At 28.0% G+C, this 16,211-nt stretch overlaps 1 protein-coding gene across 1 annotated transcript; it reads left to right on the forward strand.

Moving 5' to 3' along the window:
* The first annotated feature begins 9,515 nt into the window (after positions 1-9,515).
* Positions 9,516-15,831, forward strand: LOC132935620 (uncharacterized). The gene is made up of 5 exons (XM_061002219.1): positions 9,516-9,903; positions 11,266-11,516; positions 15,206-15,296; positions 15,391-15,428; positions 15,502-15,831. Exons 2-5 carry the CDS (start codon positions 11,296-11,298, stop codon positions 15,563-15,565), a joined length of 414 nt encoding a protein of 137 aa, XP_060858202.1. The 5' UTR covers positions 9,516-9,903; positions 11,266-11,295; the 3' UTR covers positions 15,566-15,831.
* Positions 15,832-16,211: the final 380 nt, after the last annotated feature.

The raw sequence follows: 16,211 nt of genomic DNA on the forward strand, positions 1-16,211 counted from the left end.
AAAGCTCATAAATGGTACGCTAAGAAAATCTCCCTTAAAAAAAATGCAATGAATCATTATTCACATTAAATATTATTGGTTTATTTGATATTAATTATAAATAAATTATAATTGCAGGTACATTTTTCATTTTCTTTTAGTGCATTAAATGCTTACATTATCATCATTTTGTAGTTCCTAATAAAATAAAATTCAATAAATGTAAAATAACATATACATTTTTATTTGTTTATTTATTATTAATTTATATTTATACCAGGGCTTGCAAACGTTATAATAACGTTATGATTATAACGTTATGTTTGATAAAAAACGATTGAAATTTGTAAACGTAATTATAACGAAAAACGATAAACATAAATAAATAAATAACACAAAACAAAACGTAACGTTTAACAAAATATATGATATATCATTAAACAAAACATAACGCAAAACGGTATATATTGTATTCCATTAAACAAAATAATTAATTTCCAATTATTTAATAATACTTAGTATTATTCAATTATTTATTCGAGCCAAGAATTAATTTTATCCCGTATCCGGCCTATCCGGGAGATCCCGTATTAGATTTATTTTAAAATTTAATAAGAAGGTATTAATAGAATAATTTAATTACCAATAGCTAATAATAGTGATACTCTGATAATATTGTACTGTACTATCTGTACTACGGTCGGAATTTATACCATTCAAGTTATTCAACTATTGTGTTCGGTGATCATTGGTATTTATTTTGTTGTTTGTGAATGTTCTATTTAATAATGGTAATATGGTAATAAGTATAATTTAGATAGTATAAATTATACTATGTTGTCTACACTCTATAGTATATTAGCTATGTACACACTTTTATATTGCCAATACATATTATTTAACTTTTAACAACATAAATTATAGATTCTGATTATTTTGTCAATTGTAGGAAGGTATAAAATAAATGTTGACAAAGTATGTCAAAACAATCAGAGTAAAATATGTTTGAAACATAGATTCCTGCTTAAATGATATTCTCAAGCACAATATTGTAAAACTTACTAAATAATTTTAACATTTAAAAACCTAATAATACGTTCAAAATTTCAAAATAATGATCATGATTTTTTTTTTTTATATTTATTATTTTATAATAAAGTCCTTAGAGCCTAGGCAATTTATTAAATTCAATAATACATTATCACTTATAACTTAAGATTAATTATCATCATACTGTTTTATCATTTATTTTGTTTCCATTTCTTTACGAACTATGTATATTGTAATTTAATCTGTATCACTGTACTCTATATTTTGTAAATAATATGTAATTGGGTTATCTAACCCATTTAATTAAATAAATAAAATTACACAATACCTACTTAAAACTCAGAATAGGGAAATTATGTCCCCAAAAAAGGTCATAGTCATATACTTTTAAATTGCAGCCTGTGTACTTTTAAAACAGGTATCTAAATACTTTTAAATATTAAATAACGATAAACGCAAAAATTGTATAACGTTTTAATTATGAATAACGTTAAACGCAAAAATTGTATAACGTTTTAATTCTGAATAACGATAAACACAAAAGTTGAATAACGTTTAAATTTTGAATAACGATAAACTCAAAATTTGTATAACGTTTTGATTGTAAATAACGTAAAACAATATTTTTTTTTCAAATGCAAGCCCTGATTTATACAGACAATGTCCAATTTACGAAATAACGATAACAATAATAGTATAATATTATTTGACTATTAACACATATTTAAATAGTTCAATATAAGTAGTACAATTAATATTAATACAAGGAATAAAACAGGGAATAAAATAATAGTAAAAATTAAAAATTACATAGATATAAAACTTTAAAAGTGAGAGACAGAGTTGTGTGATACAAAAAATATTAAAGAATATTAAAGATAACTTATAAAGGGTATTAAAAATTTGGTTATTTCCGCAAGACATCAACATATTTAAGAGATCATTTTATATGTATCTCTGAGAGAAATGTGTTATATAAAATAATTCATTACCTATATCGTTAGTTATAAGTATTGGTTTTAAAATTTATTTGGCTAAGTAAAAATGCAACATCAGTCTCATTGTTTATTAACTTAAAAAGAAAGTTGTTATAAGTATTATTTCTACAAATTTTTAGTGATTCTAAGTGTAAAATATTTAAAATATGTTTGTATCCTGAGTGGGGAGTTCTTGGTATATTAGATTTAGTGCATATGAATTGAAAGATTTTGTTTTGTATTTTCTCAAGTTGGTCACTGTGGCAACTGCTGTTATTTTTCCAAATTATAGGAGCATATTCAAGATTTGAGCGGATAAGTGATGTATAGGCATTTAAAAGTTTTTAATGGATCATTGAATTTTGAGAAATTTTATTTTATCATACCGAAAATTGATAGGGAATTTTTTTAATTGCTAATATGTGTAAATTATAGTTTTGTATCAAAAAATATTTCAAAGTATTTTATCACATGTACACATTCTAAACTAGTGTCTGAAATAGAATAATTAAAGTTGAGTGTATTACGCTTATTAGAATATTATGTTAAAATTTGACATTTATTGATATTGAGTGAAAGGCCATTATAAATGCACCACTTGTTAAATTTAGGTAAATCTTTTTGTAGGAGTAAATTATTATCTAGGATTGGCAAAGCCAATTTTTTGTAGGTTATGAGTTAATAATTTATGGTTAACGCTATCAAACGCTTTCTCAAAGTCAGAATATATTACATCAGTTTATTGACCATATGCTCTATTGGATATTATGGTCTATTGGACATATCATGCTAAGTGATAAGTTGAGGTATTTTATGGAAGAGCAAAATTTTTTGGGTTGAGATTTTAGAGAATTTTCAGTAGTATTTAAATAGCGAGAGTTATCTATAGATAAACTATAGTTTACTTAGAGCTTTACATTGGGAGCGAGTTTAAGACAATTTTAAGTAGGTATCACTATGAATGTTAGACATATTGTGAATATGGTGATAGGTTTTTTTTAAGTTTAATTAACTTTGACGACACAACTACCTCTCTATGCCGAGGCGCTGAGCTGTATCACAGACTATATGCATAGATCGAGTAATCAGTAAACAATGTATAGTCCCGGAATCCACCGAAATAGAATAGCTGTCGGAGCAAACGGAGAACGAAAACCGTTCTGAGTCGGACAAATATACGAAATATTAATAATAATGATAATAATAACAATAATAATAATAGTAATAATAGGACAAGCGAACTGTATTATGTAATGTTTATGCTTACTGGCAATCTGTCTCTCATAGTAAAAGCTACGACGCAGAACGAAAATCCGTTTTTTTGCAAAATTCTGTTGTGCCGACCGCAGTCGACGATAGCCGAAATACGTACTTCAGTCTGTGGATCGGTTCTCAGTGACAAGAATTAAGAATTTAAGAATTTTTAATGCGCTGCCAAGAATGCGTACGGTGGTTGCCGGTCGATATACGATGCACTGACGCTCGGTGGACGCTAGCCTGTAAAATGATAAAGAAATGGCGGCGTTCTTTTCTACTATGCAGTATGGCCAACATGCGTTTGTAATTTTGTATACATGAACAATGCCACGGAAATTACAATATTTGTATATATATAACATAATAATATATAGGTATATAAAACAACTAGATAGCCGACTCTCTATACTAGTAGATACGCCATGTATGATATCTCTAATCAAGGTAATTATAATACATGGTTGTGCCACTTCATTGCAGGCGCGGATCCAGATTAATTATTAGAGGGGCCATTTTATATTTTGGACATAATATAATATATAAAATTTAATAATTCTATTATATTATAATTATTAGGTACCATAATTACCATATAAATATTTCTTAACACTGTAAAGGAATAAACTTTTAACTACAAATTTAAAAAACATAGGTAGGTACATCGAAAAGAAAACTCTTTATTTAAGAACAATTAAAAAATATTAAATATGAAATAAAAATTATAGAGCAAAATCTAATTTTTATTGGTTTTTGAAAACATGTCAATGACTTTATTCACGTCTAAGTCAATATCACGGTGAATATTTAAAAGAGCAAGTCCAGTTAATCTGGTCTCTGACATTGTTGACCTCAGCTATGTTTTGAGTCTTCGTAGTGTTGAAAACGTTCTCTCAGCACTTGCATTATGCTCAAAGGAAGAGTTATCAAAATGGTCAAAAGGCGATTGATTAACGGAAATATTTCTTTGTCACATTTTGCAAGTATTTCTGTAACACAGATGGAATTTACCGAAATGTTTTCAAGTTTTTTGTTTCCATAATCTAACTATGAGCGTGATAAAGTAAATACCATGTCTTTCTCATTTGTAAGAAGTGCTTGAAAATCGTCTGCTAATGCTTTTATGATAATTTCTGATTTATTTAATGATTATGAAGTTGTATTTTCATTTATAAACTAGTTGCCAGTTGGGAAGTATATATGAAAGATTAAAGCACTCTAGTGTTTTTTGTGAAAAACGTGCTTTTAAACCATTAATAACATTATCTAATAATGGTTTAAATATGGATAATTTATGATATTCTACTAACATCCATTTCTAGCTGTTTAACTACCAGTCTTTGCTTTTGATACAGTTTTTAAATACATATATTTCAGATTAATCTGTTAGTGTGAAGTGGCATTTTCTCACATGAAAGTAATAAAAGCTGAATAGGTACCTATTGATGATAATTATTTAGACTTTAGCGCAGCGTCTTCGTTTGGTAGTTATAGCAACTATTCCGAGATTATAATTAACTGGCCACGATATGCAACGACACGCTTCTACATCAACAGTGTAATATGTTAATACATTATAAAATTATTAAGAAATGTAATGTGAAACACTTATTTTAGATACCTAACCTTATACTTATTTTGTTATTTATACACCTAAGTATGTATATTATTAATATAAAATATTTTTTTACATAAATTGATGCTAAAAGAAAAACTATACCTCAGTGGCTCAGTAGATCTTAATCAAAAAAAGTTTGGGCACCCCGGCCCTATATGATCATAATTTTGGTTTATATTATAATGCTAATACCTCAGTTCTACAATATTTTTGTATTATCGAAAATGAGAGAAATTTAACCATGCTTATTATGGAATCTTTGTAGAGTCTATAAATGTATTGAATAACATAGCTACACTTTTTGAATGACCAAAATTAAAACTTTTTAATAGACCTCCGCACTTAGTTATACAATATAGTTTTCCATAGTTTACATGTTCTGATCTTTCGTATATTGTTCAAATAATTACTAGATAAGGAGCTATCACAAACGATTTAAATAGTTAAAATATCTTATATAGATTGTATATTCTATTATAAAAAAAGTGAATGTCACTCTGCTATGCAGTAGGTTACAAGTAGGTAACTGTAATGGATGGTGTTAAATTTGAATTCATAGATATAATATAATTTTATAAGAAAAACAATTCTGAGCTTAAACAGTCAGTCAGTTTAGGATATTACTAAGTAAATTTGATGATATTATTGTGAATAAAGTAATTTATATATTTACCTATTTACGTGGAACCTTGTTTTAAATTTTCAATCCTTAGCTATAAAAGTTGAACATTTTATACATTTTTTACTACAAAATAATTATTAAATTTTAAATTTGATGAATGTTGTCAAAATTCAAACTTTGAATACTTATAAAAAAAATTGTGCCTATGTATTTTTAATATTTTTCAACTGCTATTGTAACAGTATATTAGGAGCCTTGAATTAAATTTTCACGCTTTTTTACCCAACAAATACAATTTTATTGATAAACCAAAATCGATTTTGTGAAAAACCGATTTTGCGTAAAAATTCCCTTTTTTCCTCAATTTTTATGTTGTTTTTCCCAGCGCTTTTGAAAACTATCGGGAATTTTAAATTATGACCTCCCCAATGCACCAACATTCACTTTCTCATCGAAAAATTACCGAAGTAGAAAATCGAATCATTATTTCGACTATTTATCGTGTACACAGACACAAAAAAAAGGAATAAAAAGAAAAACACACACATCATTATAAAATCAATACATTCATCGTTCTGCTCAGAATCTAAAAACGGTTTTTTACATAGGTATAAACTAAAATAACAATGTTTTAGATAATATTACCTTTTAAATAATATTACGTTTTAGCGGTTTGCTACAATACTTGAGACATTTTTCAACATACGACTACGATGCGGTTTTCTGACCTTTTTTATATATTAAACATGAAATCAAGTTTAGATGTAAAAAAAAATATTTTCACTATATTTAACAGAAAAAAATTTACTATTATTTATTCCATGGCCAACTGCATGTATTGTTTGTCTACTTACCTGGCCACGCATGTGCAGTTTTAATTCAAGGCGACTTGGCAGTTGGCGGCGCCGCACAGTGGTCTGTATTGTAAAATAGCTTGCCAAAACCTATTTTTAAAAGTACGTTTATTGTATTATTTGATATCAAATTATTAAAACTGATTACCTAATTGAACAATATTTCATATTATGAGAAACTTTTATATCTTATCAAGCCAATAAAATTACGATTAGGGAACAGGAATATCGATCAACAAGGCCATACCACGCATTATTCTGTCTTTCACGTTTAGCGATTTGTGCGGTGTGCATGTACTTAAGTTATAATTTTTCTTTTTGAAACCTAAAGTATGGACATTTTTGCAGAAGGTAAGTGTATTAATAATATTATTATTATGTTTTTTATGATGTAGTTGATACAACGATGTTTTATTTATTATGGTTAATTGTTATTATTAGAACTTAAAAAGGTTTCACTAATAAATTACTAATTATTACTGTTACAAAACTATTCTATAATATTCTACATACTCTTGGGTGTTTAACCTAATATAATTTTTTTGCGTATACTTGCGTATTAACTTATAAATATTATAAATATTAAGTAGCTACTGTTATAGTTATGGTAATACTTGATAGTTAACTATTAACTTATATTTTATGCTTACCTCTAAACTTCAATTTAATAATATATATTTTCTTATTTTTACAAAAAAATTAAAAACATCTGTATCTAGATTTCCTTAATATATTAGTCCTGCACCCTAACTATTAAACTGTTAACATTACTAAACATACTCCTAACCTAACCTAACACAGATAAATGCGATAAAAAATTAAATATATTTAAATAAGTATATTTTGGTACCCTTAAGAGGACGTTGTAGTACTCGTTCAATATGTGCTTAAGATTCGACATTACAGTGTAATTAAATGGCCAATGTCAATATTATAACGTTGACCGTTATTATATGCTGAACTTGAAAATATTTTTTGCACTTTTTTCTTTTGTAAATTCTGTCATGCTTGAAACAACTGAACATATTAAACAATTTAAAATTTAATTACAAAAAAGTTATCGAACAATTTTTATCACTTTTCTTTTTTAAATTTATAACAATTTTTTTTTCGTGTGACGAAATATTTTTAATCTGAGAAATTAACAAATATGGCTTTTTTATGAATAAATAATACAATAATAATATATTATTAAATATGAAATATAGGCTGAATATTCTTAATCGCTGGGAGATGTGTATGCAAAATAAATTTTTTTCTACGAATTCTGTACTGGATAATTCTAAATTTTTCAACCATGTTGAGCTGCATAACAACTCGAGGTCATACAACTATAAATTTATGTAAATATCTAAAAATATGTATAACAACAAGTGATAGAGAAGTAGAACTACTAAGTAAATTACCTAACCTATTACACCAAAAATGTTGGTAACCAATATAATAATGTTACAAAATATAAAAATATAGTAAAAAGATATCATCATAGTCCTCGCCCCTCGGTATAATATAGTGGTCACGCAGGAAACTGGGGTTCGAATCCCCGCCGGGTAGGGCCTTTTTTCTCTGTATCATAATTATTCATAATAGTACACTGTAATACTATTTTATACCAGTGCTATTTAAATTATGTTATACCCTTTGGGTATGTGACTATTTTAAATACGTATTTTACGTTGATATTAAACTATATAATATAGTTATAATATACAAATCATATTTTTCTGTTTTATACAATTTTTTTAATAAAACCTTATATATTGTATACATTATATGTATTTAAAGAACTAAATATAATAAAAATATAAATAGGTGTTTGGGTACCTATCTATATGAAGTGTTTTCATATAATTTCCTAATTTACATTCTTACTTCTAATATTCATAATGTTACCTACCTATACATTTAAGCGACTTATGAGTAGTTTTAAATATAAATATTTCATATATATAGGTACTATCATGTCTCACTTATAAACTAAAATATTGAATAAGAGCAACCATTTTATGCGTTAGTAAGACGGAGAAAACACATATGTGTGCGACGTCCTCTAAATAATTATTAGGTATCACTTTTATTGAATTAGTAGCTAGGCAAGCAAAATAAATAATAGGTAGGTACCATAATTCTACCAACAATTAGTTGATTTAAAGTTGATTGTACGTATATACTTACTGGCTATATAATAATTGCTACCATTTATTATACTGAAAGATAATCAGATAGGTAGGTAATGCATGGTACATCTATAGGTACATTCTAATAGGTATACCTGTAATTGTATGTAAACGTGCATATTTATAAAAATCGGGGGACTGGATGACGCTCTGCTGTACAGTAGGTTACAAGTGGGTCACTTGATGGGGTTAAACTTGAATTCAATGATATAATATAGTTGTACACGAAAAACGTTTCTGAGTGTAGACGGTTTGTCAGCCTAGGATATTTTAAATTATAATTTATTTTAAGTTTGTACTATAAAGTACTATGTACTGGTAACTAATGGACGAAGTGATATATGGTGTTTTAAACTTATGTTTACAAAAATCTAAAAGAATAAAAAAGTCTCTTGGAGATAAAAATGAAGTATTGGAGCATTTGGAGCTCATTGACCATTGTTGGTTCCTGTTCACAATATCATCGATAGGTTGCGCCCAAGGTGGATTTATAAATCCACCTTGGTTGCGCCTATATTATTAATATCGAACTTCAGATAAAATCGTTTTTATATCAAAACTATCGGAGGGTAGCATATTATCATAAGTAGATTTCATGCAGCGCCGCCGCACCAGCAGGCTGGCCACCTTCGCAATCTGCACGAAGGAGTATGACTTGGGCAGTAAAATAATAATAATTTATAATACATCCATAAATGCTATAAGGTATAATATTATTATGATATGAGTGATATGACACAATGTTTTTATGAAAAATTATTGTAAATTAAAAATCATACCATATCAATTCCGGACTTGAAACGCGGGTATGCTGGTGATACATTTTATTGTTAGGGGATTGGCGAAGCCACGGTCTTGGAAGATAATAAGAAGACAAAGACCGTGGTCCTAATGATCGCCACTACCAATTTTTTTCACCAGTTAAATAACATTATCAGTAGTAGTCATTTTTTCTTCCAATAACATTAATTTTGACGCCGCGATAACGAGGCCTGTTTTTTTGTGTTTGTGTTTGTGTTTGTGTGCGTGGGTTTGAGGGCGTAATTCCGATCGTTATACGTTTGCGTAAAATCGACCCGGCGCTGCGCTACGTAATAAAACGTGCATCCGCAGTTTCGCGCAGTCTAAACTCTGTAGTGTCCATCTGTGACCTTCGTTTTCATTTCCATTCTTCGTATCTGCGCTAGGCCGTACAGGTTTCGTTTTCGATCGAGTATAGCCGTATTGATACGTCACAATCTCGGCGCTCATAATATCCTTAGTCATATTTTCGTAATATCGGGAAGCACAGTCAATCATCGTCAGCTATCAGCCGTAACAACACAAGTCAAATCGTAAGAGGCGCTGTTGAAACAATTTAATCATTCGATAGGTAACCATAATATTTTAATATTATTTACTTTATTCTTAGTTGACCCCCCTGGACCTTCCCCCCCCCCCCCCCCCCCGTAAATCCGCCTTTGGGCACACCTATTTAATTTGTCATGGACATTTATAGGTATAAGTCTGTGAATTAAAGTAAAAAAATGTTTATTGGCACCGTATCAATATCTCTACCACAGATTAAATGGAATGGACTGATTCAAATGTATTGTTCTTGAACATTAGAGAAAGAAATGACCAGCCAAAGCGAAACAATATGGTCTGAATTTATCGAATTAACCAGAATGCGCTCTAGACTATCATTCTTACATTAATTAAAGCATAGGACTAACCTTACCATATTTTTTTTATTGTGACACACATGAATTGTTTGCACGCCGCTTGGCATCCATGCAGCATCATTTATTCCATAAAAATACGTTGGTAATTTATAATATAATATACATTATACACCAGTGTGTGACCTCAACTGAACTTAGTTATGATTTTCCTTAGTGACATCTAGTATGTTTATGTCGAGCACATTGCTCGCTGTTAGCTTACGTTGAAAAGGCTAAAATATTTCAGACACGTTTCACCTAAATAAATGTCAAAAGCAGTCAGTACAAACGCCCACCTTTAGAAAAATAGAAACAGTTTGTGGCATACATGGAATACCATTATTTTCTCCAAAAATGTTATTGAGCAGTCTGTGGGCTATTATCATCGGCGTAATTGGGGAAGGGGGGGGGGGGGGGTTGTAGCCGCCCAGTTTTTCAAACTTTTTAACTATAAAATATTCATTACTAGGATTTGTACAACTGAAACAATTTTAGCCCCCCCCCCATAAATTTTCCTTGTTGTGCCTATGGTTATTACTAGAGTACTAGAGTAAATTTGCATTCACACAAATAGTATATTACCGATAGTCCCAAGTTTTTTATTTGTGTATATTTCTGTTCTGCGTATGAATAACTCGTGGTGTATACGTAATCGCTTTTTCGGCGTTGTCGTAACTTATGATATAACGGGGCAAGGTAAATTTGTCTACATTTGGAAAGCGGTAAATTGAGTTCCGGTGAAAACAAGGTTGTAGGTAAGTTGGGTACCGGCTTCAAACCCACTGAACTACCTGGCCCACCTTATAAATATAAAACTTGACTTTTAATAGAGATTCTAAAACATATATATTTTAATTAATTATAATAATAAAAAGCTGGGAAAGAGTGTCCTCTGTTGAACAGTAGGTTACAATAGTGGGTCACTGTAATGTATGGTGTTAAATTTGAATTAAATGATATACCTTATATCATTGTATACAAAAAAATGATTAATGTCATGACTCATACGTTTTTGTTTTACTCATTTTCAGTTGAAATAAGTGTTATCCTTATCATCTACCATGTTCAGGGTAGGATTAAATGGAGAAGATGGCAAAATAAAATGGCAATCTCAAATTATGGATGTTAAGAAACTCATAGAGAGCTATCCGACTGCAAAATTTGATATATCACCAGATGAAGTCAGTGAATTTTGTAAAAAAATGGCCCTTCCCCCAGGAAAAGACGATACAGAATATATCAGAGTTAGAATAATATTTTACCAAGATAACAAATCAAGCAAGTAAGTAGCAATGTTATATACCTACTTATTTCAACTTACCTACCTATGCAAAAATAAACCTTATAAATAATAGATAAGTACCTGGGTAGGTATTAACAATGTTTATTGTATTATAATAATACCTAGATACCATGATACTGACTATAATCTTAATAATCCTCCATAAGTAAATAGCCTGAACATGAATATGTAGAACTGGTATATTATGCTAGGTATATAATAGCTGTACAGCCATAATAATAATAGTATTCTGACAAGTATATTTTAAAATTAAAGGTAGCCCCAATACATAATACCATACCTACCTAATAAAACTAATTATTATTGTTTTAAAATATTCAGATTATGATTGTATGAAATATAATTAAATATGTACCAAGTAGGTTATAACAAAATTATAATTTATTTTTTCCATCAATACTATATAGGTGATAATAATTCGCTATAAATTGAATAAAAAATATTTCCTGGCATTACACAATGCCTATAATATAAGTCTAACCTAATCTAACTGTAACATGTTATATTATATCATGCATGTAGGTCTGAAATGTAAATTTATACTTTTTATTATGGTGGTAATCTTTGGAAATATTTGGAAATCGTAGGTAATCTCTAGTAATTGTTGGTAATCTTTGGAAATCTCTAGTAATCTTTGGTAATCTTTGGAAATCTCTGGTAATCTTAGGAAATCTTTGGTAATCTTAGGAAATCTCTGGTAGTCTTTGGAAATCTGAAATTTGGTGTACACATTTTTTAATAGTGGTTTACCCCTCGGTGGGGTTAGTGGAATTAGTGGGATTAGTGGTTACTAATGTATAATACATAATATTCTAACAATGAGGGATTGACTTTGAAATCGTACGCAATGTCCCCCTGGTATATAATAGAAGATATATTCTGTTCGTATAAAAAAAAGTTAAAATAGATTTTAAGCTTTCCTTATTTTCACGATATTTTATTTCACTATTATTTTCTACTATTAATAGTTAGTTATTAAAATTTTTAAATACCAATATTATCAAGTTTAAAGTACTTTAAACTTAATCAAGGAGAAATAATTGTAAGAAGTTTTAAGATAATACAAGATGTAAAATATAAAAATAATTTCTTTGATGTTATACTTATTCTAAAATCTAAAATTGTCACACAATTAAAAAATACCACAACAACAAAACATAGTTTCAAATTATTATTTTCCTAATCACACTTAATTTAATAACTACGTCAGTAAATTCGAATGAATTTCTTTATTCATTTTAATCTTTTATTAAAACCAAAATGTCCGTCTTAAAAATTTTATCTTTTAATTTAATACACAATTAAAATTATAATTATATTGTATACTAGAAAATAACTCTATATACCTACAATTAGTTTAGTTCATTGTAAATTTAAAAAATAAATTATTTCATCACTTTGATCTGCTCTAAAAAAATTCACACATTTCAATTAACTGACATAATGTCAGCCATTTATAGTTACTACACATTTTATAATTCCGTATTACACCCTAAAATAATCCCTGACCAAATAGTATCAATATTGTTGATATTATATATTATTTCAGTATAGTTTTCAAATTAAATTATTATATTTTCATACTATCTTAAATTAATTATTCATTTTTATCAATTAGTTATTAATACGAGGTAGAAAAACCATAGACGTATAATAGAATTACATAAAATATAATATTATTAAAAAGATAACAAAAAATATGAATAAATAATTTTTAAACAAGTTTGGAACCTTCACTATGCGAGCGTCTAAATTCCCGGTTTTCCGGTTTCTAAAAGCATTTTAATACAATATAATAAACTATAATGTCATTGTATTAAACTTAATATTTATTATCTGTACAGGCGTAAAGTAAAAATAGACAATAAATAAATATCTTAATATTAATAATCGTAATTCATAACATAGTATTGGTAACTAACGCACGGAAACATTGGGGATATAAGGTAATATATAGGGATATTAGAAACCTAAATGGTATTACAAAAAGAGTAGGTTGTTATAAAATAACATTATTATTACTATTACTATATTAATTGCTCACAAAAGGTTGATTTCATTCCATTTCAGAAATCATCGATTATTGAATCATTTTATGGTTGCATATATCTCCGCACTATTCTTCTTGCAAGTTGCAACTACCCATTAATCAAAGGGAAAACCTAAATTTTTAAATTTGCGTAATCCGATAAAATTTCTTAGGGGGGAGGGGGTTGAACCCATAACCCCATAGGCACGGCCTTGGTTTAGGTTATAATAACAGTTTTTAAGGCATTAGTATGAGCATTTACATACCATAATTGCGAATTTTGTCAGCCACGAATGCTCTGCGACCAAATCTGTGCACATTTATATACCTATGCATATTGTACACTAAAATACAATGATTTAAAATTGTAATTGTGTGATAATGTTATGTATCATTGAAATGAATTCCCATCGAGTGCGTGTGGGTATCAGTTGGCAATAAATAAATGCCGAGAGTAATCTTCTGCTCAATAGAGTGACATGACGGCGTGACGGACAATATTAATATACAAGATTATAATACAAATCATGCACTGATAATGATGATGGTGATGATAATAACAATAATAATATATAATAAATATTACTATAATATTGCCTATTGGACCTATGATACATATCTCTTCAGTCTTCCAAGTCCGTGGGAAGGAAACATATTTCAGCTATATTTATTGACATAATATTATCATTTTTAAATTTTAATTGATATTATTGTTTAATTCACATCTTATTAAATAATAATACTCACTTAGTTAGTCACCTTTATATTTTTCAAACAGAATTATTAAATGAAGAACTATTAAAATGTACAGTATGCCAATACACTATATTATTATACAATAGTATTAACAAATAACAAATAACTAATAGTTTTATTTTAACACGTAGGGTCATAGTATTGGTACAGTGTACGTACATACCCTGTCACAACTATTGTTACAACAATGTTTGATTTTATTTATTAATTTTGTATGGTGTATGTACCAAACACATATTACCTACACTTCCTAACATATTACATATTATTGCTCCGCTGGCTACATATATTTTAATTACTTAATTGCTTAGTTATATTCCCTCATATTATTATAATTCTTATAAATTACACAATGATACTGTCAACTGTCTATACAATCTATAACAGTTGATAATTATATACATATTATACAGCTTTTAGATCAGATTTTAAATTAAACAAAAATATATAATATACTATACTATAATATTATAATCTGCTATTCTATCATATTGGATGGTAATAAACTCATACATTATTGTACTATAACTAGGTATTGATTATTTTGATAAAATGCTTAATGTTATTTCACAATTAATTATTGATTGTTGTTTCTGATTAAACACATAATTTAATAACCGATGTCAAAAGACAAAGATTGGATATTATATCCAATATCCGCGATATATCATGCTCTTATTATATTATACAAGATGTGTAATATAATATTAAATTTGAAGAAGTTTGGTATTTAATATTATCAATGTATATCCAACTTGATTTACAAGATAACTAAATAAAATGAATATGTAAGTAAACTTAACTTACCTACATATTTATTTTATTATATCTTTATTTCTGATATTTAATTTAGTATTCATTTTTTTTTTTTTTTTGTAACTAGACCTTTTGCATATATATTTCCCATTTATGGGTTTGGAAAACATACATTGGATGAGAAAAAATCAACTTTACCTGTGTCTTTAAACAATATTGTAAGTTTTTTTATCATATAAAAATATAATAAAAGCATAAAATCAATATTTATTTAATCATATATATATATACTATAACCATACTTTTTTTCAGATGCCAGAACGAGCCCCAGCCCCAGCCATATCTAACCGGTAATATTTAAATTAAAAGTACAATTTTAAAAATCAATAATATTTATGATTTATTGTTCATGTTCATTTTTAGAAATTACATACAGAGGAGACATTTACTCTCGATCGATAGACCACCTAAAGCGCCCGCGGCGTAATCTATCCACAGCGTATCATTCAACGGGCCAACGATACTTCAGCCTTCACAAGACCGTACACAGGAACGCACACTATCTCTGTACCGATAATATTACATCTAGTTACAAGTATAATATCATACAATACAAGTGCAGTGTCATTATCCAAACGTGTCTTTTTATTATTACAAACCATCTTACACCTACACTGTATCATACTATCATATTATAATCTAAAGCTGATATTTTCCAGTCAGGGACGATCTCAAAAAAAAATCATAGGGGGGTGTATTCTTCAAAATTGCCGACTAGAATTTGAAATTCAAAATTTTTGTTGACTTTTATGTTATTTTTAGTTACAATATGCTATACATTTATAATTTCTTTATTACCTTATGTTTCAATGTATGTTTAAATTAAATTTGAAGTTGAAACTTAGAAATACCTTACTTATTATTTTTAATTTATATCAGAATGAAATAACATCAACAAACATAATATGAAATAGGTTATAATTATAATTCATCACTTATTATTGTTGCCAAATCATTATCTACGTTATAAGAATCGTCCTCTTCTATCATAACCTATATAAATATAAAATAATCTCAATAATTGTATTTGCATAAAATTTAGGTAGGTACCTAATTATTTACCAATGGTTTTA

The sequence above is a fragment of the Metopolophium dirhodum genome, chromosome 1, assembly GCF_019925205.1.
Source record: "Metopolophium dirhodum isolate CAU chromosome 1, ASM1992520v1, whole genome shotgun sequence".
Lineage (NCBI taxonomy): Eukaryota > Metazoa > Arthropoda > Insecta > Hemiptera > Aphididae > Metopolophium > Metopolophium dirhodum.